Genomic DNA, 26,875 nt, shown 5'->3' on the forward strand with positions numbered 1-26,875 from the left:
GTATTCCTTTCAGGACGAGGGTAGTGATACCGAAATGGCTGGCGTTGAGATAGACCAAGCGCACCACCAAGCTTCAAAAGGCAGGCAACTGCTAAGCAAGGACGATTTGTACTTCAACGACATGGACATAAGAGCATGGGAAAGACGGACAGCGGCGCTGGGGGGCGCGCCCAACAGGAACGTCCACGGCTATCCAGAGGACGAGGGCTACTACGACGATTCTGGAGAACTCATGTCTGCAGCTGAATACGAAGAAGTTCTCTTTCAACGTGTCCTCGACAAGATCCGCTTAGCAAGAGCAGCAGACATGCCCGATGTGCAGCTTACTCCCGAGGAGCTTGATGCCTACCAATCCAAACTTCACGGCACCAGAGCATCCGCAGCGCGCTCGCCACGAAGCCCACGGCCTCCGCCGCTGAACGACACGATGAGTGTTGCAAACACCAGCGCGGCCGGCAAGAAGGGCGCCAGCAGTTCACGGAGCAAGAAGGAACCGCAACGCTCATCACTGTTCGCGTCGAAACCTAAAAAGGACAAGGTTAGCAGCCACAAACGCACAGCTTCAAACGCTGCGCCTGCGCCTCCACCAGGATTTATGATACCTGGCCCGGATGGACAGCCGATATACACGCCGATCAATGCATACCAAGGCAGCCTGGCCCGCGATCCAGTAACACCACCTCAGCCCGCACCTCCACCTACCTCGTACAGCGAGCAGCCTCCAATGCCAGTGCGCACTGCTATAAGAGAAATGCCAGGAGCTTTTCCAGGCGCGCCCCCCACTTCTCCACACCTGTACCGCTCTTCAACCCCTTCACGAGACGTTCATCCTTCGCTGCGAGACTTGGATCCTGGCTTCCAAGGTCTGGGCATCAGGGATCAATCCTCTTCAAAGCAGACCTCGAAACGCAAAACTACGCCTGTCGAGCCCTACCAGTACCACAACTTCAGCTCGTCTTCCTCCACGCAGTCCTCGCCTAAGCAAAAGTACACAAGAAGAGTCTCCTCGGCTGAGAGCAGCTACACCGCAATGCCGCGCCGCGTACCCGTGCCAGCGTCACGTCCAGCGCCAGCTCAAGCCAGCTACCCCGAGTCCACCCTCGGTCCTCGCGCGTCTAGTTCGCGGGTCGAGAGGCCGCCAGCTGTGCTCGACGAAGACCTCGCCGTGGCCGATGTCGACGTGCAGACCGATAGCGGCAAGTCGGTCAAGAGCAGCTCGAAACATGCGTCTGCCAGCGGTGGCGGCAAAGACGGCGAGAGGAGGCGGAAGAGCGGGAAGAGCAGGAAGAAGCACTGAGGTTTGTGGCTTGCTTGTGTTTGTGCTTGCGCTCGGGTTGTCCTTGTCGGTTGGAATGCGTAGATGTGAATTGTACTTGAAAACATTGCATGCGTATATCCTTTACGGCCGATTCACTAGAACCGAATCCCCACCTTTCTCCAAAGCTTGCGCAAGAATCTTCTCAAACACACCGCATACCTTTCCGCTCACCAAACAGGACAAAACGGATCATGAGTGCCACGACGGGGTAGAAACCTCCACACGACCAACCCCCCACACAGCCTCCCTCCTTCCTTCCTTTCTCCCTACAACCCCATCGTAACCCTAAACCGCCCCTCCCCCTCGTGCCTCAGCGCCGCCGTCACACCACCCCCACCACCACCACCCTGGCCGTCTCTCCGCGGCTTCCCAAACAAACAGCTCCACAGATCGTCGTTGCGCACGGCTTCGCCCCCGCCGCCTTTGCTGAGCAGCTGCTTTAGCGGCGCGGCTTGCATTTCCGCCGAGTTTGCCATGTCGAGCGAGGTTTCCTGCTCCTGCTCCTGTTCCTGCTTCTGCTTCTGCTTCTGCTTCTGCTTCTGCGCGGCGGGTGGTGGTGGTGGTGGTGGTGGTGTTCCTGTCGATGTTCCTGTCGATGTTCCTGTCGATGTACCTGTCGATGTACCTGTCGATGTACCTGTCGATGTACCTGTCGATGTAGATGCAGATGTTTCCGTCTCCGTATCCGTTTCCGTTTCCGTCGATGCAACGTCGGCGCTCTTCATGTGCTGCAGGCGGCGGGCGACGGAGATGTCGTAAATGGCCTCCTCGACCGTGTTGGCGACGAGGTACATGAAGACGGCGGTAGGGCGCTGCTGGCCGATGCGGTGCACGCGGGCAATGGCCTGCAGCTCGAGCGCAGGGTTGATGAGCGGTTCGCACAGGAACACGTAGGTTGCGTTGACGAGGTTCAGGCCCGACGAGTCGGATTTGGCGTCGAGTAGGAAGGCTTCGGTGGCTGCGTCTTGCTTGAAGCGCGAGATGCCGTCTCTGTCGCGGATGCTGGAGGTGCCGATCTTCCATGCTTTGAAGGCTGTGTCGAGCACGTCGAGGAAGTCGCGGTATTGCGAGAAGATGACGGATTTGGCGCCGGGATCGTTTGCGCGGATCCAGAGCAGGTGTTTTGCAATCATGTCGATTTTGGAGCCGTATGAACCGGGCAGGTCGATCATCTTGATCTCTTTGACGGTCGTGTCACTCAGGTCCGAGTATATGGCCATGTCCTTTCGCTTTGGAGTCGACGCCTGAGGAGAGGCTTCTTCTGCTGGAAAGTCCGTTTTCGCAGTCATCTCACTTGGTTTGAGACTGATATCTTTGAAGTCGGAACTCTTCAGTTTCTGCTTGCACAGCGGGCATGTGCGGTGCGCGTGCCACCACTGATTGATGCATTCTTTACAGTACTGAAAACAGTGTTAGTTCAGCTTGACGTCGAGATAGACTTTGCTCACCTTGTGTCCACACGTTGTGAGAACACCAACCTCAATGGCTTCCTGACAGATGATGCAGTCGGCAGCTACGTTTTTCTGATCTTCGGCTCTCAAGTTTAGCAAGTAAGCATGCTTTGCCCTGAAGGCATTCACGGCCTCCAAACTCTTGCCTCGCCGGTAGTCAAATACCTGGAAAGTCGCTTGGTCGAATTTGTCGTCCAGCTTCTCTTTGTATGAAGCGACCGTGTCCGAGATGTGCTGGAATTGGCGATAGTATTCTAGACGTTGATTCATCGTGCCACGGAATAGTTCTTGCTCTTTTTCCATTTCGACAAGGGCTTTCGACTGTTGTGTCATGATAACTTGAACACTGCTCAGATGCTTGTGGAGCACGGTAGATTCAGCTGCGGCGCGGTTGTCATCGTTCTCTGCTCTCCATTGCAACGGAGTGATCTTCGAACGAAGCTCCGCAATCACGCCCTTCAGAGAGCTGCCGTGCAGAGTCGACAACAGCTCTTGGCGTTGTTTTACAAACTCGAGTAGTAGCTCAGGCGCGTGGCCATTATCTTTCTCAGGGTCCGTGTTGCGAGCTTTCTTTTCAGCGGTCCTGAGCTCTTCATCTATAAGAGTATCCCGCAACCCGTGGACTGCAAGGCTCCGGTCTGCGACAAGAGTACGAAGTGCCATGATCGACACATACAGCTCGTCTTGCGCTTTTAAAGAAGTTTCATACTCTTCTCCGGTGGTTTCCAAGTCATCATCGTCGTCCGTCAGACGCATCAACAGGATGTCGACAATCTTGGTCCTCCATTCTTCAATCTTTGCAGCTTGCGCATTCATAAAATCGCTGATTTCATCGATCGTTTCCAAAACCCGACGGCTCTCAATTCCGCCAAGATCCGGAAGTTCGTCAACAATAGGCAGTTGGTGAAAAGGTTTCCGGGTCTCGATTCTTCTCATTTGACGTTGAGTAGTAGTCTTGACTTCTCCCAGTAGTTCGCGTCGAACTGCCTTGGCCTGGTCATACCACTCTGTTTCAAGTTGCTCTTCACGAAGAGACGTTTCCGCATCTGTTTGTTGTGCATCGAGGTATTCCTTCTTCTGATGATGCGTTGTGGCGATGAAAAACTTGCACATGTGCTCAAGTTCCAAGAATGACCGCAGCGTTCTGCGAATGGAAGATATGTTGCCTAGGTTATCTTTCTCCAAGCCTTCTTCAGCGTCAGAATCTCCATCGCATTTGAGTGCGACTGATACGCCTAGCTTCTTCTGCTCTTGCTCGAGTTCCTGTCGGCACATGGAAACATACACTTTCGTATCCTCCAAGGCCTCGACGTAAAAGGGCAATGCAGTCTCTGCACGGTTCTCGACATTGCCAGCATACGCCTTGACGTGGCCCATTTTGATTCGATTCATGATTGTTTCACGTGCATCAGCCTTCCACCTGGTACTGTTCTGATCGATCATAATTTCTAGAACTTCATGGACTGTTCGCAGAGGTCCATTTCTGGTACCTAGAGCTCTTCTGTTCTTGCGTCCGACGTGTGCATGCAAACATGTTTGTCTCAATCGAACAAGCCACTCGCGCATTCGCTCAAGAGTTTCCGGGCTGGTAGGATCACTGTCTGCGTCCAACGGCTCTCCTTCTGGTCCCAGCCAGCACTCATCACACATCTGACGGACCAGATCGGCGTAATTCTGCTCCTCGATGGCCGTGAACGGAATAGTGATGACGGCCCGCTTCTGCGGAGGAAGACGAAGATCGTTGCGGACTTTTTCTTTGGTGTGCCGCAGAGTTATGTGATTGAAAATGGCGTGAAACGAGGATTTGTCCAAGCGTCCCCATACAAGCTTGTTCTGAGCAAAAGTGTCGCATCTCAAGAAAGTCAAAAGACCACGCAAGTCCTGTATATCTTTCCGCAGTGGAGTCCCCGAAACAGCCCAAGCATTGCATCGAGGTATGACACGAGCAACTTTGGCCGCATTGCTCACTCCACTTTCCACCATCTGTGCCTCGTCCAAGCAGACTCTCCACCACGATATCTCGACAAGCGGGCTTTTGCGACGCTCATGGCGTCTCTCATATCGAGACGGTCGATCAGGAGGAGGCGTGGCGTAATGTATCTCTTTTGACAGTACGCCGTAAGTGGTCAAGACCACGTCATACCGCATCAGCTCATCGACCGTCGCTGTCGTGTGTTCCTTCTTCGATGCGCTTGATGGTGGCAGGCCTTTGTAGTGGAAGACTTTCAGGTCTGGCGCGTGCGTGTGTATTTCACTTCGCCATTGCTCGAGGATACTGGGAGGAGTGATGATAAGGGTGGCACCAGACGTCCGAACGTGAGCTCCTGCATTCGCATCAAAGACTGTTCCGTCCAAACTTGGCCGCTTGTGATGTGAGATCAGAGCAATCAGCTCGACGGTCTTGCCGAGACCCATCTCTTCCGCTAGAATTCCGCCCTTTAGCGATTGCAGTGCATCACCTTTCGCAGCCTCTAAATCCGCTACGACCATGCCTCGGAGCCCACTGACGTAGCATGCAGTCCCGTTCGCATCTTGCGCCACCCTGAAAGATGCAGGTGGCACATCTTCAACGAAAGGCACCAGAAGTCCAGCCTCCGAATACGCCACACCTTCTCGTCGCAACAGCCAATCAACAGCCCTCTGTTGAAACGGATAAAGGGTAGTATCGACCAACTTGTGCTGAATTTGGGGAGAAACGTGCAAATCGGTAGGTGGGACATGAACTGAATTGTAGAAATCTGAGAGTTCCCACAACGTGTCAGACTGTGCGGCCGCGCCACGAAGGTATGTCGAGAGCAAGCGCAGGTCTTCCTTCATGTGATGGACGCTCACAGAAGGATCTTCTACGACAGATATACCCAAGAGCCACCGAATCTCAATCTCCAACATGTATAGGTGCGATGCTGCAGTAGAAGGTGTAAGCAGACAGCGAGAGAAGGCGGCCCGCGGCTTGGCTCGATTTTTGCGGCGTTGCGTGTTGTGCGCGAGCGATGCGGCGGCTTTAACGTGCGCTTTTATCGACTGTAATGCGCCGACCTCTATGGTGGCAAGAATTTCGATGCTCGAGTTTGTGGTGATGTCGAAGAGCACGATTCTGGACTCGCTCGCATCGAATTCGGAGAAATTGTCCAGGCACAATACAACGGGCTTCGCAGTGTCCCATAGCAGTGGTGTTGGGCGAGATGCTGCTAAGCTCGGAGCAGGGTTCTAAGGAATTATTATTTCGACATGTTGAATCGTTCGACATGGTTTCTCACCAGATTGATGGAAACTTTTGCGAGGAGTATGCTCCGATTGTCTGGAAAATATACGGGATGTGCCTCGGCCAAGGGGTTGCCTTCAAGCTTGCGCCTCTTCTGCGGACGCTCTTCGCCGTGGCATTGGGAAGCAGCAGCGGCGAAGAGACCATCCAAGGCTTCGAGGCCGTGAACAGCATCTTGGTGTATCAGTGGCGTTGAAAGTGATGCACTGCCAGAGCTTGCTCCAGGAGGGTCGTTGGCTGCATGCGACCAGAGAGCCAGGACCCCCGCGTCGACCTGGAGACAAGCCATGCTAGGCGGCTGCAGGTGAAGAAGCGGCCGTGGAGAGCGATTGCGATTGCGATTACGATTGCGATGAGGGCGTGACGGGCGCCCGCTAGTTTTATCGATAAGCAGGGATCCGCCGACCCACCTTTAGGCAGCTGTCAGACTAATGCAGCAGTGAGCACATCGTTCTGTCAGCAGTGAGCACATCGTTCGGTCTGGATATTGTACAAGCGGAGTGCCTGAACGGAGCAGAAATACGATTGGCCACAGCCCGAGTTTTCTTCTGGTAAAGTATCACCAGATGGTCAGTGCAAGCAGCTCCTATGTCCATTCCGTTCAGGCACTTCCCTTGTACATGTCTGGCACCGAATGGTGTTTGTGGATCAACACGTATCGCTGTAAGTAGCTTTGAGCCGATCTTGACTGCGCGTTTCAGTACGCATGCTCCCAGCTCTGAGTCGCATTCTGCAAGTGCACGTCGACAAGATGCTCGAGCCCAAAGTGAGGTTTGAAAAGATCGTATGTACTTTTGTTGGCTGTATAGGGTATCAAACGCGGTAAAACAAGTTCTGTTTCGTTGCCGTGGCATCGATCACTCGGTGGCAAGGACCTTCTTGATGGGCTCAGCGGCCTCAATGAACTTCTCGACCATGGTGTCCAGCTTGGTGAGATCATCCTTGCCCTTTTTGACCTCGGCAATAAGCTTCTGCTTCTGCTTAAGCTTCTCTTGTCGCCGCTCTTCCAACTTGAGGCGGACCTGGTGTTCGTGCTCGATGCGTGTTGTAGTCAGATCGTGCTCGGACAGGTCTTTATGCTCAGGGAATTCTTCGAGGAACTCGTCGACAGGTATAAGGGGTAGTTTCATGTATTTGTGACTGCAACGTTGCGTCAGCTTCAATAGCACTCCGTTCTTGCCCATTGGCACGTACTCATAGTTCTCTGCAGCTGAGATCTCAGACCGCAGTGATTGCTCTTCATACTTGAGGTTGTGCAGTCCTAATATCAATGCGTCGTTTACTGCCTTTACGTCTGCAGTATTTGCCTTTTCCTCGCGCACGCGCAGCACGCTCTGTCGATACAAGGTCTTGATGATTGAGAGTTGTGCCCTGATGTACTTCTCCTTCTTCTCGATCTCGGTCTTGACCTGCTTCTCCTTCTCCGCGGAAGCCCTCTCAGCCAGAGGATGCGCTGTCTGGTAGTCCACAAGTTCGTTGATGAGCTTCTTGAGCCTTTGTACCTCCTGGTAAAGGCGCGCGTTGTGCGGTGTCTTGAGAAAGTCTGGGATGTTGAAGCTGGACAGGTCAACGGGCAGCGTATCGCTCGACACCATTTGTTCGTCCATGGTGCGCGTTTGTTGCGGTCATGACGCACAGGCACAGGTGGGCTCTGGCGGTTTCGAACATTGCCAAGACATCACCAGGTCACGTGCGCGCCGCAATCGCGAATCCACCCATGACAGAGTGTGACGTTCGGGGGCATCTAGCCGTTCCAAAGCCAGTGGCCCTGCGCCATGGCTGTCAATAAAGAACCATTCGGCTTCGCTGGTCTTGTGAATCTCCATGCTTCCATGCGATTTGCAGGCCCAAATCATCAGATAGCCCCATAGGGCTAGGTAGGTCAGGGTGGCTGCATCTCGACACCCTGGGAGAGATCTCTTCGATCTGCTGGGCCGCGTCGGTCACCCCGCTCCCCAGCCCTGAATCTGAGACCTACCTACACCCTACATCTATACCACTCTCTGCTGCGCTTGCTATCGTCTTTATTGTCTTGTTAAGGTCTATGTCGATCAAGACGTTCAACAACAGCAGACAACAGACAACACGGGGAAAAAAGGCCGTTTCTACTAGCTAGCTAGCAACGGCGGAGGGCTGAAAGAAGGTCCAGATTGCCAGATTGCATCTGGTATGGCGCGGCAGATTTGCATCTCGTCAGCCTAGGTTCCAATAGCGCGGGCACGGAGATGAACGGCGTCTCGAAGCTCAGCTAACCATGCGGACCACCCGGGCACAGGCGGGGAACTTGTGAAACCTCAGCACGCATACAACACACAATCTATACAGATGCAGATGCACGTAACCGTTTTACACGCTTTGTCTTTTGGTTCATCACCCGACACGGCAGTGGAATTTGCGCGTCGGGCTTCCACTCTAGAAGCTGTTGTCTTTGAGGTAGCCATTCGGGTTGATACCTAAGTACGCTCGGGTTCGGTTAACGTTGACCTAAGGTGGTCGGCGATCCAACCACGACAAAGAAACGCGAGACAGCTTGGCTCGCCCTTGACACGCGCGACTAGAATCTTTGCATTGGAACGCCAGTCGCACGCAGAGGAAATACAGTGCAGAGATCCAATAAGGGTATTCTCCTAGCAACACCATTAATATCAGGCGTCAATGCTAGGCCGAGCAGGTGGTGCCCACCTTGTCAGCGAACTGACGGCTTAGCTCTCATGTCCAAGATGTACACAGGTTCATGGATAGGCACCATGCAGGATCGATTGAGGCACAGCCTGAGACACCTCCGATTGACCATCAATTATTCACACTCATATAAGGCTCGACTAATTTGTACAATAAGGCGTGCCAGTACTGGCGCTCCAGAAGTCGACTTGAGATCATATTCTGTCACACGAGTCGCAAAGCCAGCTAAACGTCACAATAATCCTGGAGGATGTGCGGGCCTGCATACGAGATTGCGCTGATGTTGGTGGCGGCACGGGAGGCATCCTTGTCGATTGTAAAGCGCACTCCTGTCACGTCTGTTATTGCACGGCACTTGGAAAAGATTCACTGGATGCTACTGGTGCTGGGCAATCAATTTAGTTTCACACATGCGACGCGTCTAGGACAAACTCTGAACGTTCGTGCGTGCCCACGTGGCGGTGCGGCTGTCAGGGTGTAGGGCTTCCTAGGATCTCCCTAGAACAACATCAGATCTACGCCATCTGGCTGGCTGCGCAGTGGGGTGGGTCTTAGCGCTGGCTCCGGGGCAGGCGATGATCTGAACTTTATCCCGAGCCGTCGGTTGCCCTCGAGTCCAATGGTCCATCACCAAAGTTTCATTCGTGTGAAGAACGTGATTCGCGGATTTGCATTACCCAACTTGGACACGCTTATAGAACTTTTGTGCTGGCGTGGCCCAGAGCGGGCGGACGGCGAGAGTAACCATGGAACAAAGACTGGGCCACAGCTCGCAGTCGGGAACAAAAACCGAGAAACATCCCAGATCCTCTGTTCCTGTTGCCTTGTTCCTTTCGCAACGCTTCTGCAATGGCTCCACCAAAGAAGGAGACGTCGATCCAGTTATGCCAACGGGCAACCTCTCAGGGCAACACCATTTCCATTCGCATGCTCGAGTACCTTGGCACGTCCAAGCATGCCATTCCAAGATTCGAGACCCTTGCCCACGAATTCATCGAGCTTTGCCGATTGCTCTGGTCTATCGAGGCTGGGCTCATAGAATCCTCCAAGAAACCACGCAATGCCATCCCCGTTGAGGTCACTCAGGAACTAGACAGGCGGTTTCGTCAAGTCAGCGACGAGTTCACAGTACTGCAGCAAATGGTGGTCAAGTTCGTGGACAACGACGCTGGAAAGGGCGGTGGTTTTGGGCGACGCTTCCGCATGATGTTTGCAGACACTGATGTTGACAAGATGCGTACAACTCTGTCAAAAAGCCGGGATTCGCTCAAAGTTAGCTCGGCTATGTTCCGCTGGACGATTGGCGATGCCCGGGCAGATGCTACCATGGGCATTGGCTACGCTGGCCTGATCGCTGCTCTTGAGCGCATAAGCCCCAGCAAGGCCTCTTCTCTGCCACCAATTGGCCCTCCACCAGAAACGCGCCTTCCTAGTCCCCCGGTCAAGGACGTATTACACCACTCTGAATCTCTCCTGCCCCCGAGTCGTCTTGCCGACAGGCCATCACTAAACGACCTACGATTCACAGCTGGCAGCATACAATCCTACAACGCTGATTCCCGGTCATATGCGGGGGAGAGGTCGTTACGCCACGATGATGATCTCGGTTTATCCCCTGGCATTGTTGACCTGCACAAGAATTGGAGAGCGCCAAGCGTGCGCTCAAGCGACACCACAGGCTCCGTCAGAGACACAATCTACAAAAATAACACAAATCCTGCCAGACACCACTCAGAGCCGGTCTACGAGGACTTATCATCCGAGGATTCTCACCGATCAAGGATGTTGATGGAAGAAAAGATGAACGACCTCAGCGTTCATGAGCGATACATGCACGAGAGTACGCATAAGTACGACCCTTCCAGACTAGATTCTCCCATGGCACCATCATGGTCACCGCGCCACCACGCGGCATCGAAGGCATCAGGTGGCAGGTCTGCCATTGTGAACGCCGTGGAGCAGAGGAAGCATCGAACTCTCGAGCAGTTGCTGGACGGTGGCGCGAGGGCAGAGCCTCAGGTCGAGGCTGGTATGCTCCGAACAGCAGCTCAGAACCGCGACATCGAAAGTTTAGCGTTGATGCTGCAGTACGGAATGGACGTCAACGGTTTCGATAGAGAAGGAGTCACTCCACTCTTCGCCGCTACACTGGCATCCTGCTTCGAGAGTGCAAAGATGCTTCTCAAGCAGGGCGCTGATGCCAATCTATCCGCTGGTCCCAACTCTGAATCTCCCTTGTCTTTGGCTGCAAGCGAGAACCAGATCGATTTTGTTCAGTTGTACCTCAGCAACGGCGGGGATGTCAACATGATCATGGATAACGGATCTACCACGCTTGTCCAGGCCATGAACAAGATCGTCTCGCCAAAACTTGTTGAGCTGCTGCTCACTTCAGGCGGTGACGCAAATGCGAAAACCGGTGAGGGAACAACGGCTCTCTTTCAAGCTATCCAGGCAAATCGTGTGGACCTCATGACTGTGCTGCTCGATCATGGCGCCAATCCCAACTTGCCTGGTCCCAAGCATCCGCTCTGGCCGTCAACCTACAAGCCGAAATGCCTCCAGCTTCTCCTTGCTCGTGGAGCTGACACCAAGAAGACACCTGGTGTTATGGAACTGGCGTCAAGTTTGAAGAAGCTTGAATCTGTCAAAATTCTTGTTGAAGCTGGAGTATCACCTAACCTGAAGAAAGACGGCGTTTACACACCACTCTGCTCAGCTATTCGTGATGACACTCCTGAGATTGTCGCTTACCTCCTCGAAAACGGTGCGGATCCTAACCTGAACGCCGCGGAATACCCTGCGTTCAAGTGTATCACTCACAAGCGTATCTACTTCCTGCCTCAGCTCGTTGCCGCTGGGGTCGATCTGAACACACCAAAGGGCATCATGGAGACAGCTGTTCAGTTCAACGACAAGGACGCTATGGTGTTTTTGTTCGACCATAACGTCAACCCTAATGACCGCACACCCGAGGGCAACACAGCTCTTACAACCGCGATCCGAGAGGGCCGCGGCGACCTGGTCGATCTTCTTCTCTCCCGTGGTGCAGACCCGACCGTTCGTGGCCAAGATTGGCCTCTCTGCATGGCTGTCAAGCAGCCCTCTATCCTCAAGAGAATGCTGGCTTCCACACCGAACCCCCGTGCTTTCCGTGGAGTCGTCGAAATGGCTGTCGTAGCCAACCAACTCGAGTCCATCAAGCTTCTCCTCGCAGCCGGCGTCAGCGTTGAAGACAAGAACTGCGGTGTTTTCTCGCCTCTCACTACCGCCATCCGGGAAGACCGTAACGACATCGTCCGCTACCTGCTCGATGTCGCCAACGCCGACGTCAACGCCCCCGGCGAGCATCTCCCCATCGTCAAAGCCCTGCGCAGGTACCATGGCGACGCTGAGATCCTCACCATGCTGCTCTCCCGCGGCGCAGACATCAACAAGATGCACCGTGGCTGGAACGCCATCCTACAAGCCGTTGAGAACGGTGATGCCAAGATCCTCAAGCTGCTCATCGACATGGGCGGTTCAGTTGATCTGCAGGCCCTCGATGAGAATGGGAGGCCTGTCATTGATATCGTGAGCGAGAGAGGTTGGGAAGAGGGTCTCGCGCTGTTGTTCCCCAATGCTACGACGCCGGCGCAAAAAGCTAGGCAGTAGGTAATTTGGCCCAACATCTCCCTTCTTATGAATCGAATACCAACACATCACAGACATCGAAGAAGCTTCTCCATCTCAGATTGGAAGTGGATGGCTGCCTCGTTGGAGCGCGGGGAGAGGTACAGCTCAGGCGAAGACACGAGGACGGTGTCAAGCGGCTGTATCCCTAGCTCCTGACGGGGGCGCACAGTGCTGTGACGGTGTAATGTGTACTGGCATGATGTGGAAAGGCGTTTCTGGCATACCATTTGCTTTCTCCCCGGATTTCTTTTGTTACTAATACGTCTGGTTCAAGATGACGGAGGCATTTTGCAGCGTAATTCCCCTTTGCTAAAACTTGGTCGTGTCGTAGATTGTACATGGTACCCTATGTATTGGATCACATCGTATGATGTGTTTGCGCGGTATTGTTTGCTTTCAAGATGATGTGCTTCGTAAATACTACGCTCGTGATTGGCAGCGAATTAGTTTGCTTTCCCTAGCGATTGATCTAAGGGCATTGAAAGCTCTGGTAACGAGGGTGTATGGCTTCCACTCCCCCTTTGAAGAACAATCGATATGGAGCAATGCATCACTTCGTTTTGGCTTGGCAGGAAGCATTTCACGAACTACTGAGGTACATCAGTACTTCCGTGGGCAAGTGAGGTGACAATGTCTGGCGTGCAGAAGGTCATGACAGGAAGAGATGGGGGAGCAAAACTGGCAACGTGAGATGGCACAAAGAATTTATGCGGAAGATGCTTGCATGGAATGCAAAACTAGGGACAGAGATCTGGCAATGCAGATCATGTTACACACTGCGTGTGAGCTGCTTTGAGAGTCTTGCTATTCGTGCACTAGCTCTTTCTGTCCGGTGGCCTGCCTCATCTTCATGCATTGCAGGTCTACATGCTTCCCGCAAGTGTTTCAGTCGGGTTCAGGGCAGCTACGTCGATATTGTGGAGAACTGATTCGTTGAGAGTGTCAAGTGATTTGATGTTCCTTTCATGTTCGTCTTGAGAAGGCGACGACTAACAGCAGTCGTAATCGAGGAGCTGCTTTGAGAGGTGTTTGTCGGTGTCAGCAAGTTAGCACCCATGCCCAGGATTTCAACCCAAGACCAATCAGATCGAACAAAGTGTTTTGGCAGCGTCTCGACTACAATAGATCTGCGTGTGGGAGAGTTGGCTTTGGATATGAGAAAGTAACTAGATTGATGGAGCTTTGTAGTCCTAACATACAATTTTTGGTCATTGAGGCCACAAAGACAACCCGGAAAGTCAAACATCAGCATCTTAGGAACAGAACAGAGAAGAGGCAACACCGGGTTCCATGGGATGCCATTAACCTCCAGTCGCATGTACAATCTGCAATAACGACAGGGGGAAGGGTACAGGTGTGAAATGGCAACGGTTGCTGAACAAAGTACAACTGTGATCAAGGGGACTTTGAGAACGAGACTGACAACCTTCAAGGACTCTTGAAGCAGTTTTGAGTTTATTATCTCGAGGCGATGCTGGACATCGTGTCCGGAGTTGGTTTGATATGGGAAGGAAATAATGGCGAGTAAGATAGCGACTCCTTGTAGACCAGCAGGAACTATGTTCGACAGGTGTGTATCTTGAAAGGTCACAATGACCACCACTAGGGAGAGAGTGTTGCTCGTTGTGAAAGAAAGGCTACTCAAGGGCGACGCACCATGAGCAGGTTGTATTCGAGAGACAATGAGGCTACCGAGCCGTCGTGTAGCTGCGAGGATATGCGTATTGTGGTTGCGACGTTGGAGATCCGCTGGCACCGCTGATGGCCTTCCAGGCAACTTCGGCGGCCTCCTCACGCGACTGTTCCAAGTACCGGTAGTCTCGCCATAGGTGAGCTCGGTACTCTCGACCGTGTACGAAGACGCTGCTAGACCAAGCCGTCCTTACACCTACGAATGTGTTAGCGTACACTGGTTGGTAGAGGCTGTCAAGGGCTGTGCAAACCTCGAGGGTCAGAGTAGTCCTGGAATTGAGGTTGTGCAATCTGGTTTGTCGCGCAGTAGTCTAGGATGCTTAGCTTTGCATGGCAGTGATGTTGACGAGCCTACGCTGGAGCTTCTGGACGTAGCTTTCTGAGCCGTTGGATGTCATGACTGAGTGTGACTGGTCTGTCAAAGTTTGGTAGCAGAATCCTACAAAGTAGCGTTGAGCGGGGGTGTTTCTCGCAAGTGGGGATCTGTAAGGATCTGATTGCGCGCCGTCTCTGCAGAACAATATTCGTTAAGGGGACATCAGGACCATGTTTATAGTTCGTGACAGCTGTCAGAGCCTCATGTTTCTCAATCCTCCGACAGCTCTGTTGCCACATGGTCGTTCCGAAGAGACCGTTCTTACCTGCTGTAGCACATATCATTTCGAGGCATGCCATCAGCTTGATGCTATGCTGCGCTGGCAATCGTATTCGCTGTTCATTGGGCTGCAGATAAGTCTGTGGGTAAGAAACTGCGGGGGTATTTAGGAGCAAAAAGCGGCAGATCCCCACTGCAAATCGTTAGAGCCAGGTAACGCGATATACGACATGCTGCTTTGACCATCAGGGACCGAAAACTCGGACACGAAAGACCAATCAGCTGATGCGGAAGAAGTGGTGAAAGCTGCTGCGTTGCCGTTAAGAGCTTGGACTAATGTATGTGCTGGCACTTGAAGGACGACCGCAAGACTTGCAAGGCTGCCCTCTCGAGACCGACGGGTGCCAGATGTATTGAGCAGATTGGCCCAGCTTTTTCTCGGACAAGGATCCACTTTCGGTAAAGGCAGAAGCGTGCCGTGCCGCTTCCGTTCCACAGTCCATCCATGGGCGCGCGTCATCTTGAACGTTCTTCCTTCGCGTGTCGATGCTGGGAAAAGGCCTGCAGAGACATGCCGCTTATCGAGCGGACGCATGCGAATTTTTGCAAAAGCAACCAATCGGACCCACAAAAGCCGGCAGCATGCAGGCTCCACACGATTCAAAAGCAATCCGTATTGCTTGGAAGAGCAATTGATGTCTGATGTGTTCCTGGCATGAACGGCTCAGCCCTGAGGATCTCCTAAGCGGTGCGTGATGCAGCCCATATCACTATCACAGTTCCCCAAACGTGCCCGTTCCTGAACACACGTGCAAAGACCATGAGTTCAGTTACCCCTTACGGAGTTGGCGTGGTCGTAGTTTAGCAGTCGCTGAGCGCAACGACGCTCGGTCGATGTCGGCTCCTCACGGTCCTGCGCAAGTGGACTGGGGGAGTCACGGATGACTGCGCAAGCCCAGATGTGGGGGTTACCACCCTCCATTACCTCTGCTCTGAGCTGGCAACCGTTGTGTTGTTCACCGAACGTCTACGGCGTTGAGTGTGGCGGCGCGTGGAAGATGTGTGACGTGTTCCACGAGGTGCAGATTCTCGCTAACCGGATCTGTGATGCAACGATTTCCCAAAAGAAACTCCAGATTCATGCATGGCTTTCGCAAAACAAGAGAACATATCATAAAGTGGAGCAGAGTGGAGCAGAGTGAGGCGAAGTAAGCCAAAGACAGTAAATTGAGCTGCATGAAAACCCACATGTTTGCCCATGAACGACATGTCATTGAGGCAGCTTTGACAGCGCTTGACGCAGTAGTGGACTGTCGAACACTTGGCTGGACTCACGAATTAAGACGAATCGACGATGCACAGCATGCCCAGAGTGCGGAGCAAATTTCTGGATCTCGAAAGTCTCGGCGATATCAGTACCGCATCTTCGCCAACATACGTTTTCCAGGTGTTGATCTAGCCTTACCAGCAACAGCTTCGGTGCCTCCAGAGATGACAGCCGGCCCGGGAGCAACGTATTGGGTAAGCTTCTGAAAAATGTTGATCAGAATACCTGGGCCATATGCTTTGTAAGCGCCAGGAAAGCTAACGCCGCTTGGGTTCGTGGTTCCTGTTCCAGTAATGGTAAGCTGGCAGCAAGTAAGATAGAACTGTTTTCCGATAATTACTCATAATTGCACGTGCTGAAATTTAGGATGGCTTTAAATCTTACCTGAGCCCCACCAGAGCCACCTGCAGAGTGCAGGGCGATTGCCTCTGCTCGCAGCAAATAATCACCTGGGGCAAGTCCGGTAGGGATCTTAACGTCTAGCTTTCCGCAATGCGTGTTCAGGTCCTTGGTACCCCAGTAGTCGTCTGAGCCAGAAGACCCAGGAGCGTTCTTGCCCTAAGTGTCTTCATAGATCTTGAAGAAGGGTGTCGAGCCATCAGCAGTGGCTGAATCAAAGGCTTTGCTCAGGTAGACCTAGATTTTGTTAAGTAGTAACGAATCAGTAGGTGTGTAGTTAACTTACCAAGACAGGACCGTAGTGTGCTCCGCCAATAGCCTCGTTTGAACACGAGCGGTCTAATGCATCTCGATTGTTCTAAGTTGCCTTTAGCTCTATGTAGTCGCTGATCCTCATATGCTGTTATGACTTCCACGGTGCCACCAGCAGCGACACTGCACTTGGAAGCAGCGAAGCCTTGGTTGGCGTTACCTGCCATGCGTGTAAGTAGAAGATTCCACTGAGTTTGGTCAACACTCACATCGAATATTAGTACTCGTCACGTCTGTGACCGGGCTGTTGCTTGTTGGGAGCCTTGCGAATATACCTTGGTGCTTCGCTGTCAGTCAAAACTATCTGCTAACAACAAGAGGAAGTCTTATCTTGTCTACCCCGTTGACCCAAAGGTCTGGAAAGGTTGCATGCCCGGCCACTCTCGCTGCAAAGGCAGTCACGCTGGCCAAGATGACAGTCGTTTTCATGTTGTTTTGAAAGATCTGGATATCCGAGTTGCCAATGCTCGCGCGTTGTATTGTCGTCTCGCACAGTGACGATCACCTCTCTTATATGAGAATCGCCCTATCTGTATTCACAAGCTCATACATGTAGATATTTCGTATCGCGCCATGATCATCAAGAAAAGTGGTTCCGCGCGCTTGTGTGACCTCAGAATAGATTAAGAATAAAGCTTGTCGAAAGTTTGGACTGGGCATGTCAACCTCCCAGATAAGTCACCTTGATCTCCACCTTTCATGTTCGAGGATGAATAGGGTGAGGGATGGAAGGAGTGGTAGCAGCTGTATTGCTAGTGTCTTCAGCCACCTCAGATCAGGTTATTTTGGCTTCTCGTGTTGCCTTGATGATGTTCCATGCAGCTCTATTGGCAATTGCGAGTTGTGTTAAAGATGAGCAGGACACGTAACGGACAGTGAAGTATCTCTGCCGATGGCGTAGTGCTCAAGCACCAAGATCTGCATACCAAAATTCACTTTGAAATATAATGCATTTCCCGAGCTCTTTTACTTTCAAATTGTGGCGCGAATCCACTCTTCTGACTTATCCAGAATGGTGGAAAAGGAGTCTACACACCGCCACCTTCTTCCTTTCCTGCTATATCTTCTCTATCCTTTTCGCCTACATAACGCCTGGTTTTTTTAATGCATTATCGTATGTTATGGACACGTAATCTATTCTGCTGCGACGAATGGCGGTGGCTTTTCTGGTTTGACTACTTACATGGTTGTATCCGTGCCAATTTTCGTTCCACGCCATGCTTCCTCACTACTTTCCTCATACGCCTACACGATAAGATTTGCTCTAATGGCGCTGCAAAAACTCGTCAGTCAATTCACCTCGGTATCTTCCGGCGGTAAGGCAACATTACGACATGAGGACCTTGTTCCTTTAGGTCCATGTGATCGGACAATTCCGAAGACGACTGACGATGCGGATCATCCAAAGCCTCATGAAAACCGCTATCTCCAAGGTCTAAGGCTGTTTGAGGACATAAGGACAGATCGACGAGGGGTCGTAACTACTCATCAAAGCCATCGCATCGGCCATGGAGGCATACCTCTTTGCCTGCGAACAATGGGGAACAGCCTCCGTTACGATGTCGTGGTTTCTAAAAGAACCCCTTTCACGGAGGAAGATGCTGGCCGTATCCATCGTGGTGTCGCGATTCGATATTAAACTGACGTCATTGAGCTAGCTACCAATCTCGCCCATAGTCCGATTGTCCTGATCTCGACTAGAGATGATGTCAAATCCAACACACAGCCCCAGACATGCCAAAGCAGTCGCACGCTGCCAAGCCAAGATGAACAGTCGATTGAGGTATCACACGAATAGGAGCGACGCAGCCCGGGAACTTGGCTTTCCAAGACAAGGCGAGATGAAAGCGATGGACGAATCAGGAACTTGCCCCGCGCTTGATTATTTGTCCCACAATTTTGGCCCGTTCGCATACTAGAATGGTTCCGAAGCACTTATCGTCGCTGACATCTTTTGGTCTGGGCAGTCTGTGCTTCTGGCGTGCGAGCTGCAGCTGACTGTGTTCGCCCTTTCTTCACTGCTTGCTGTCAGGCCAGACAGAACTTTTTACCTGCATCAGGATTTGCTGCCGTTGCTTTAACAGTCAAGATGATCAACCTGCGACAATGCCTCGTTGCAATAGCGAGCGCTGGTACCGCGCTAGCTGCATCCTCCTATGCGACCCTTGAAGTTCGAAACGCTGGAGTGCCTGCTGGTCAATTGAAGAACGTCAGTGGAAGTGAGTGTATGCTCGAAGTCGGTTCTGCGAAGGTTCTTACACAATGTAGTTGAGATCTACCATTCGTACCCACCCAACAACAACACTTCAGAAAAAGCCATCATCCACCTGACCGACATCTTCGGTTTGCCGCTGTTGCAAAACAAGCTGTAAGTTGTCTACTCATCAATTCCAGCCACACGAGACCAACTTCCGTCAAATACTGATTGCCTCTAAGACTCGCCGACTCCATCGCCAGCAACGGCTACCTAGTCCTTGTCCCTGACCTCTTCGCTGGTGATCCCGTAGGCGTGGAAGAGCAAGAGGCCGGACTTAACCTCACCGAATGGCGCGCCCTACACCCCCAATCCGCAGTCGAGGCTGTCATCAACAGCACGATCCAATATGCACGCAAAGAACTCGGCATCGCAAAGATCGGCGGCGTAGGGTACTGTTTTGGCGGCAAGTATGTAGGACGGTGGCTCAAGGGGGACGACACGGGCCTAGACGTAGGCTTCGTCGCGCATCCAAGCAACCTCCTCGAGACGGAGATCCAAGCCATTGCCGGACCGCTGAGCATCGCCGCTGGTAGTGAGTCCCCCTCCCGTCCCCTATCACATCCGAGGGCGTAAACTAATCTCAAAGCAGCACTCGACGCTAGTTTCAACGCCACGGCCAAGGGGAGGGCAGAAAGCATTCTCAACGCGAACAACATCACGTTCCAGACCAACTTGTACGCGCAGGCACCCCATGGGTTTGCCGTCAGGCCCAATCTCACGCTGCCGCTGCAGGCGTACGCGAAACAAGCGAGTTTCGTGCAGGCGGTCACGTGGTTCGATGCGTGGTTGTGAAGAAGACGAGGACGACGCGCCGCGAAATGGCGGTTGTGTATCTTCGTTTCACCTCGAAGAGAGACTGTCGAACGAAAGAAAAAGAAAGAGCTAGGACTCGAACTAAGCACGAGAGTCACGAACGATCGCAGTGAGCCATCAATTCCACAGAGCTTCTTTCACTCAAAACCAAGTTTCCATCATGCAATATACCCGCTCCTCTCTCCTCATTCTGTGACGTGCATGCATCTATTCTGCCCACAGAACTGCACACAAACACGAGCGTCACCTTCGATATTGCAGCATGCAAAACGATACAGATGCTCTAACAGCAACTAGTTGGAAGTTCATTGATTGCGAAAAAGCGCTCGAAGCACCGTGCGGGTTGACGAAGAACCCGCTAGCGCGTTCGCGACGATCACGGCGGGTGGGTTCGTGGGTTGGGTAGGTACGAGGCGCTTGGCGTTCGAGGTTGGGAAGCTCGAGAGGCAAGCGAATTTGTTTGTGGGTTTTGGCAGCGGGGGCGAGTGGGAGAGAAGGACGTGCGTGGGAGAGAGCCTCTGAGAGAGAGAGAGAGAGAGAGAGAGAGTGAACAGTATGGTAGTGGTGGAGTGCGAGAGTGGTAGAGATTAAAAGCCTCCATTCATACAAGTGAAGGTACACATTACACGACTAACTAACAGGTATCATCTATGCGCCAACTGCGCTGCAGTACCACTGCGGAAGCATCCTTGAAAACACCAACACACAGTAAATCAGCTTCACTGATGCGCTTAGAAGACGCGTGCGAGGAAGCGCTTCCACACAGGCCAGGTCTTCATCTCCTCGCGCTCGCGGTTGATAAGGTCCCAGTCGAGCTCGCGACGGCCCGTGTCGACGTCCATCTGAGCGGTCCTGAGCCATCCGGCGCGCTTCCAGAAGTATCCGGCGACCCAGAAAGCGGCGACGACGAACAGAGCCAGGTAGGACTGGAAGAATTGTTCGGCAGTACCGAGGTTCGAGCCGATGGGTGAGATGGCAGTGTAGAACTGTTTAGCGTTAGTTTGTGCCGTCCTGACTTGCAAAGTGAGTAAAACATACCTGAGCTGCAAGAACGATGAAGATGATCGAAAGACCGAGCCAAGATCCGTAAACGCCAAAGGCAGCCTTGAACGGGATCTCGTCAACAGTGTGGCCGTGGTAAGCCCAAGCCTTGCGGAAACGAATGTGTGCAAAGCAGATGGAACCCCAGGTGAAGAGGGCGGCGAGACCGGACAACGCCACGAGCCAGTCGAAGACAGTGACACCAGTAGCGCTGATCTGCATGTAACCTAGGGCTCCCCACGCGAGGATGAAGATAACGGAGTAGAGCGGGCGACCGGAGCGGTCAATGTGGGTGAAGACCTTGGGGGCATAGCCTTGTTCAGCGAGAGCTGTCAGGGTACGGGAGCCACCGTAGACACCGGAAACACCGATGGAAACGACGGACACAAGAATGACGACGTTCATGAAGCTGTCAAATCCGGCAAGACCACCATCGCGAGCGGCAATGACGAAGGGGGAGGCGTTGGCACCCGTCGCACCGAGAAGATCGGGGTTGTCAGAGCGGACAAGTAGACCCACGAAAGTGAGACCGAGAACGTAGAAGAGGGTGATACGCCAGAAGACCTGACGGATAGCACCGGGAAGCGACTTCAGGGGGTTCTTTGTCTCAGCAGCGGCAAGACCGACGAGCTCGGTACCGGAGAAGGCAAAGGCAGCCGTGACGAAGACGGTGCAGAAACCTTTGAACCCGTTGTTGAAAGCACCGGGGTCATACCAGAGGCGGGCGCCCCAGTACTCGTTGTAGATACCGTTGTCAGGGCCTCCACCGAGAACGAAGACCAAGGCGATAATCATGAAGATGATTGTCGCGCTCAGCTTGAGGCAAGACGACCAGAACTCCTCCTCTGCGTACCCCAACGTTCCAAGCACGTTGATGATGACGATGAAGAGCCAAAAGACGGTGATCCAGACACCTAGGTGGACGTTTGCGGCGCCGTCCCAGTAGCCCACGGTAACACCGGCAACGACCAATTCGAGTGGCAGGACAATTGCCCATTGGAAGACGTAGTTCCAACCCATGGCGAAACCCCAGGACGGATCAATGAAGCGAGTAGAGTACGTGTAGAAACCACCAGAGACGGGGAACATGACAGCAAGTTCACCAAGAGCGTAGACTGGAAGCTTGTCAGATACACATTCGTCAGTCAAAAGTGCCACAAAGCCACGTACCGACGTTGAAGATCATGATACCCATGATGGAGAAGTCGAGGAAGACCGAGGCAGGGCCCTAAGACTTGATGTGAGCACGGATTTATTGATTGATAGATTGATGAGAAACAGCGGTAACGTACACCATTGGCCAGAGCTTTACCAGAACCGACGAAAAAACCAGCACCGATGGAGCCACCAATGGCAATCATGTGCAGATGGCGTGTCTTCATCGACTTGTCGAGGATGACCATTGGGCCACCTTTGGGGCGGCGCTGAAAGGACTTGAAGTTGAGACCGTTGCGGGTCGCAAAGTCCTCCTGTTCACGCCACTCGCCCACTTCGTCGCCCTCCTGGGAGGAGACGGTGGGCTGAGTGTGGCCATGAGGGGCCTTCTCGTCAATGGGCGCGACCTTTTCGTGGTCCATGGGGGGCGGTCTGCGAAAGAAGGAGAGGCAGAATAAAGGACAAGAGCAAGGTCGATGCCGGGCGGGCGGGCTCTTTAATGTGCAGTGGGATCAGCGGAGAGGGAAGAAAGGCTATGCCAGTCGTTTGCCTAGCCTGTTCCGCAAACAGTTGACCTGGGGGGGGGGGGGGATCCTCTCCGGAAGCCATGGATAAGGCACACGGGGCGCACAGAGTAGGAGACGGCGGCCCATCCTTCACAATTAGAGGCCTGGGATTCTCGAGCGAGCGACTGATACGCTTGCACCCGCTCTGAGTGGCTGTCTGCTCGCGAAGAAGCGTTGGACGAGTGTGCACTAGCTAGGGAGCGGCGCGGCATGTCTTGGCTCTTGCCGTCGCGGGGAGGTTCTGCGCATTGGCATCGGTGGCGGGAGTGCTTGGCATCCACTAGCCGTCCAGTGACTATTGCGGTGGATTCTGGGGAGGCCTGTTGGTCAGCCCACAGGCCTGGCGCGGAGATGAAGCCCAACGCGGACTGATAACGACCTGGCGATGCCTCTCTTCCCTACGCACCGCGTTCGAGCAGTCTTTCTAGAACCGCAGCACCTCCTGGGCGCCTCTTGGCTAGGCGTTCACTCACCACACGGAACGCCTGTAGTCTTGTCAGCTGCCCATCCTGGCGTGTCCATTGCCTCCATCACATCCATCACCGTAGGCGCGGCTGTGCCCTGCAGATAAGACACGCGCGCTATTTACAGCACCCGCAACCTTCGAGAAGAGGTTTCTGAATTGCTGCACGAGTCGCCAAGCAATTGCAAGGGAATGGCTAACAAACCACTTCGTGCTTGGCACTAGCCATGCTCACGTGCGCCTTCCCCGTCCTCTGCGAAATGCGTGCACCTTCCGTCTTAGGCTAGCCCGCGGCGTTGACGAGCAGCCATCAAAGACATCGCGCGCTTGGCTCCAACACATCGAACACATCGCCAGTCACTAACGCTCCCTCGCATTTGTCTTCGTCATAATCGAAAAGGTGGCTGCGCAGCCATCACACTCTTTCGCCTGCGCGCGCGAGCTGACGGCCGGAGTAAAGCTGCCAGTCGTCCAATTGCCAGTTGCCATCTCGCACCAGAGTAGCCAAGCCCACATGAAGTGCGTGGCGCACTGGTGTACTGTGTAGGTATTACTTGGGCGCCTAGGTACTTCTCAACATCCTTGCGTCACACTAGACCCCGTTGTCCCACGGACACGGATACTCGGCGCCTGTTATCAACACAGCTGGCGCCTGTTTCACTTACCTCAACACCACCAAACGCATGTTCGCTGATCTTTGGTCGCTACGTGGCGGCTCGCTCTTGCCCGCAGGGGGCAGCGCCGCCGTGAGAGGCTGAGCAGCTCATTCTTCAGTCGACTATATCCACCTCGAATCCACGACGCTGGCCATCTTCAGACACCACTGTGCGTTATTGTCATCTTCCAAAAGAACGCTCATCGCATTGGCGACCATGTTCACTGGCCAATGGTAGCCAATTGCGATCAATACGAACCGCCCTCGAGCTTACTTGCGCCGTTCACTTTCGCCAAGAGCCTACACGCGATCAGCCTAGTGTCTTCTTAGCTCGAATCTCGCATGGACTGGACCACATGCAATTTTGCCATCTGGAGACGCCGACAGCATGATTCGAGAGCCGCCAGCGTTTGCATTACACAGTATGATTGAATCACTCTTATCGCGCGACGTCAGAAGAGAGACTCGGCAGTCCACTTTTCTTCGTGTTAGACAGCCCCACTGATAACTGACTGTGGGATTGTTAGTGTCTAAGCTTCCGATCCCCACCCACACAGACATCCTGCCACGATATCAGGGTCCGCCCACTTACAACCACCATACACTCTCAGCTTTCCAACGCGTTTTGTGAGCACGACACTGCACTCTCCTCGACTTACCGTACACTGTAGTATGATGTACCCGCATCGTGCCGCTCCGCAGAAGGGTCCGCTCGTAATGCAGGGCTTCGCCCGCACGTTCCTCTGCCAGGTTCTGATGTCTGCCTTGCACCAGTGTCTCACACGTGTGGCTGTCCTGAGGCTATGTGTAAACCTGGTGCCTCCACTTCTCACCATTCCTGACACTTGTGTCACAATGTCTCGATCTTGAGCAACAATATATTAGCCGCAGCGGAAACCTATTCTGGGCGCGCTTTAGGTTCCTCTGGCACGGTGCGTAGACATTGAAATATCTTGGGGCACTTTGATGCTCAGTCGCAAGCACGCAGAGGTACCATTTACATCCACCGCATGCATGCAATGACTTCCAAATGGTGCTCCCAGTCCCCAACACTGGCTGAAAAGCGGCGTTCCGATAAGCCGGCGGAAGCCGCAGCGCGACACCAACCCGCCGGATCATCCCCAGATTTTCTCCAGATCACCACAGCGAGACTTCTCTGGGGTACATTCCCGCCCGTGTTATTATGGAGCTGTTACGTGAGAGAATCCCTTTAAAACCTCGGACCAGGCGGAACCAGGCACGTCGTGGCTACTTTTCGCGCCGTGGGGATTGTGCTGGCTTGCCTTCCCCAGACTATCGAATTTGAGCTCTGCAAGTCTGCGGGGTGTGTTCTCGTCAGCCTTTGGGTGCGAGACACCCTTGCGTATGTGAAGCTATCACTGCAGCTGCCATGCAAGAGGGAAGGTAAGAAGGCTAGACCGCGCAGCATGAATGCCCTTCACGCGCTCGCATAGGACGGGCTTTGGCGAACGCAACAGTGCGCTTTATATAATGGACCCTGTATTAGGTATACACTTTGAAGCCCGATGTCATCCCGCTTACCGGTACAAACATCGATCGCTGCACGGTCCGACTCGCCCACGCTCGAATCTATGAATGTGCATGCAAGATCATCGAAATTCACAGAGACTCACCAACAGCATACATAGATAGACCCATGTATGTGCGTCCCACGTCTGAGCTTCCCACGTCTGGACTCCGCTCCTAGCGTCCGCCAGCACTGAATTCCACCCCATGCACGGCACCATCGTCGAGATCACGTGCAGCCAGAGCATCGGGCCGACGAAACCACCACTAGGAACGGACGCAAGATAGGAAGAAGAAAGAGCAGATATCTTGAGAGAAGTCAAAAGAAGAGCGGGACTCAACAACTACAATGCTGTTCATCTGCGACCCATGCCCGTTCACGCTCGCGATATCCAGCCGCGCCATCCGCTGATTCGACGCAGCCTGTCCGGCTCGCACTGCCTCGACTCGACTCTGGCATCCGGTGCGAGCTTTTCTCGCAGCTTCGCGAGGGGTCTCTTGGGGAGCGGAGAGGCGCGTGTCGGCGCGGCGAGGGTTTGCATAGCGGCTGCGCGCCGGGCGGCGAGGACGTGGTAGAAGGCGACTTTCAGTTTCTTTCGCTCTTGCGAGGGCGTGGTCGAGGGCGCGCTGGGGGATGTTTCAGCGCTGCTGTTCAGAAAAGGAGGGGTGGTGGTGGTTGAGTAGCTTCGCTGCAAGCTTTGTTCGTTTCCCACCTCGATGCTAGATGGGCTTATCGTGTGGATAGTGCGCGGCAAAGAAGGTGCAGGCCGGGGCCAGAGAAACGTCGGACTCAAATCCGCACACGCATCACCTCCTTGCTTCTCCTCGCTTCGACTCTCCTCACGCTCGCCATCTGCCAGTGATGGCGTTGCGGTCCGCAGGAACGTGTACTCTGCCCAATTCGGCGTCGCGGGCGAGGAAGGCGCTCTGCTCAGTAGAAACGTCGGCGATGTGGGCGAGATGGCGCGGTCGAAGATTGATAGGGGTGATGCGGGAAGTAATGGGGAGGCCAGGGTGATCAGGGCCGTTTCATTCCAGTGTGGCACCGGGGGTGAGAGGAACGGGTTGTGTGGGGATTGTGGGGAGGTGGGCGAGATGGGTGAACGAGGTGGTGCTGGGAGGTATGGTGAGACTGTGGGGAGCAGGAGACTTCTTGGTCCCGGTGGTCCTGCTGAACGATCCAGATGTGGTGGTCGAGTTGGATCGTTGGGCTGCGAGTAGCAAGATGACAGTGCGGGCGTAGACGAGATAGGCGAAGTCGTTACTGCTGAGCACGTCGGCAAAGGCGAAGGCGTCTCAGGAATCCAGAAAGAAAGCGGTGGCACCGGAGGGGCATCGTAGTCGGCAGGCAAAGGATACGTAGCCCGTCGAGGCGTGGGCGGTCGACACAGACGCCAGAGCGCCGTCGTCGGGATAGGAATGAAGAGAGACATGGCTCTTGGACGAGCTGGCGGCATATTCAGTCTTCACGTCTCAATGAACCGTTGCTCAGTATTGAGATATCCGAACAGAAGACGGCCATTGTTGTGCTTTTCTGCCCGCTCGCTCCGCCAAGTTTTGTACATCTACATCAGTGCGTCTCGACGCACCGTCGATAAGCGTCAGAAGAGCAAACAGCCCAGGCTAGAACTTCTGCAGCAAACCGCCTTCTGAACGACACGCGAATCATTGACATTGCAACGCAA

The 26,875-nt window shown here is 53.6% G+C and overlaps 9 protein-coding genes across 9 annotated transcripts, besides 8 other annotated features; 3 read left to right on the top strand and 6 right to left on the bottom strand.

Moving 5' to 3' along the window:
* Window positions 1–34: 34 nt before the first annotated feature.
* EKO05_0008427 (uncharacterized protein) lies at window positions 35–1,297 on the top strand (the record flags this gene model as incomplete). The annotated part of the gene is made up of 1 exon (XM_038946524.1): window positions 35–1,297. The coding sequence occupies one exon, from the start codon at window positions 35–37 to the stop codon at window positions 1,295–1,297; it is 1,263 nt and encodes a 420-aa protein (XP_038796869.1).
* Window positions 1,298–1,300: 3 nt separating this feature from the next.
* Window positions 1,301–1,344: a tandem repeat.
* Window positions 1,345–1,562: 218 nt separating this feature from the next.
* Window positions 1,563–1,586: a tandem repeat.
* EKO05_0008428 (RING-type E3 ubiquitin transferase) lies at window positions 1,585–6,320 on the bottom strand (the record flags this gene model as incomplete). The annotated part of the gene is made up of 3 exons (XM_038941518.1): window positions 1,585–2,718; window positions 2,767–5,976; window positions 6,027–6,320. 3 exons carry the CDS (start codon window positions 6,318–6,320, stop codon window positions 1,585–1,587), a joined length of 4,638 nt encoding a protein of 1,545 aa, XP_038796870.1.
* Window positions 1,644–1,665: a tandem repeat.
* Window positions 1,810–1,861: a tandem repeat.
* Window positions 1,868–1,892: a tandem repeat.
* Window positions 1,988–2,019: a tandem repeat.
* A 568-nt stretch (window positions 6,321–6,888) lies between the features above and the next one.
* Window positions 6,889–7,638, bottom strand: EKO05_0008429 (uncharacterized protein; the record flags this gene model as incomplete). Its single annotated transcript, XM_038941343.1, has 2 exons — window positions 6,889–7,171; window positions 7,226–7,638. The coding sequence occupies 2 exons, from the start codon at window positions 7,636–7,638 to the stop codon at window positions 6,889–6,891; spliced, it is 696 nt and encodes a 231-aa protein (XP_038796871.1).
* A 1,924-nt stretch (window positions 7,639–9,562) lies between these two features.
* On the top strand, window positions 9,563–12,367 carry EKO05_0008430 (uncharacterized protein; the record flags this gene model as incomplete). The annotated part of the gene is made up of 1 exon (XM_038946525.1): window positions 9,563–12,367. The coding sequence occupies one exon, from the start codon at window positions 9,563–9,565 to the stop codon at window positions 12,365–12,367; it is 2,805 nt and encodes a 934-aa protein (XP_038796872.1).
* A 1,709-nt stretch (window positions 12,368–14,076) lies between these two features.
* EKO05_0008431 (uncharacterized protein) lies at window positions 14,077–15,270 on the bottom strand (the record flags this gene model as incomplete). The annotated part of the gene is made up of 5 exons (XM_059637298.1): window positions 14,077–14,276; window positions 14,332–14,391; window positions 14,436–14,519; window positions 14,722–14,868; window positions 14,919–15,270. The coding sequence occupies 5 exons, from the start codon at window positions 15,268–15,270 to the stop codon at window positions 14,077–14,079; spliced, it is 843 nt and encodes a 280-aa protein (XP_059493281.1).
* An 817-nt stretch (window positions 15,271–16,087) lies between these two features.
* Window positions 16,088–16,880, bottom strand: EKO05_0008432 (Lytic cellulose monooxygenase (C1-hydroxylating); the record flags this gene model as incomplete). Its single annotated transcript, XM_038941325.2, has 4 exons — window positions 16,088–16,303; window positions 16,387–16,560; window positions 16,688–16,759; window positions 16,812–16,880. The coding sequence occupies 4 exons, from the start codon at window positions 16,878–16,880 to the stop codon at window positions 16,088–16,090; spliced, it is 531 nt and encodes a 176-aa protein (XP_038796873.2).
* A 1,922-nt stretch (window positions 16,881–18,802) lies between these two features.
* Window positions 18,803–19,762, top strand: EKO05_0008433 (uncharacterized protein; the record flags this gene model as incomplete). The annotated part of the gene is made up of 4 exons (XM_038941470.1): window positions 18,803–18,932; window positions 18,982–19,081; window positions 19,150–19,502; window positions 19,560–19,762. 4 exons carry the CDS (start codon window positions 18,803–18,805, stop codon window positions 19,760–19,762), a joined length of 786 nt encoding a protein of 261 aa, XP_038796874.1.
* Window positions 19,763–20,303: 541 nt separating this feature from the next.
* Window positions 20,304–20,330: a tandem repeat.
* Window positions 20,331–20,514: 184 nt separating this feature from the next.
* EKO05_0008434 (Amino-acid permease inda1) lies at window positions 20,515–22,401 on the bottom strand (the record flags this gene model as incomplete). Its single annotated transcript, XM_038941393.1, has 4 exons — window positions 20,515–20,769; window positions 20,822–21,939; window positions 21,995–22,052; window positions 22,117–22,401. The coding sequence occupies 4 exons, from the start codon at window positions 22,399–22,401 to the stop codon at window positions 20,515–20,517; spliced, it is 1,716 nt and encodes a 571-aa protein (XP_038796875.1).
* Window positions 22,074–22,096: a tandem repeat.
* Window positions 22,402–25,567: 3,166 nt separating the features above from the next.
* Window positions 25,568–26,647, bottom strand: EKO05_0008435 (uncharacterized protein; the record flags this gene model as incomplete). Its single annotated transcript, XM_038946526.2, has 1 exon — window positions 25,568–26,647. The coding sequence occupies one exon, from the start codon at window positions 26,645–26,647 to the stop codon at window positions 25,568–25,570; it is 1,080 nt and encodes a 359-aa protein (XP_038796876.2).
* Window positions 26,648–26,875: the final 228 nt, after the last annotated feature.

The sequence above is a fragment of the Ascochyta rabiei genome, chromosome 14 (assembly GCF_004011695.2).
Source record: "Ascochyta rabiei chromosome 14, complete sequence".
Lineage (NCBI taxonomy): Eukaryota > Fungi > Ascomycota > Dothideomycetes > Pleosporales > Didymellaceae > Ascochyta > Ascochyta rabiei.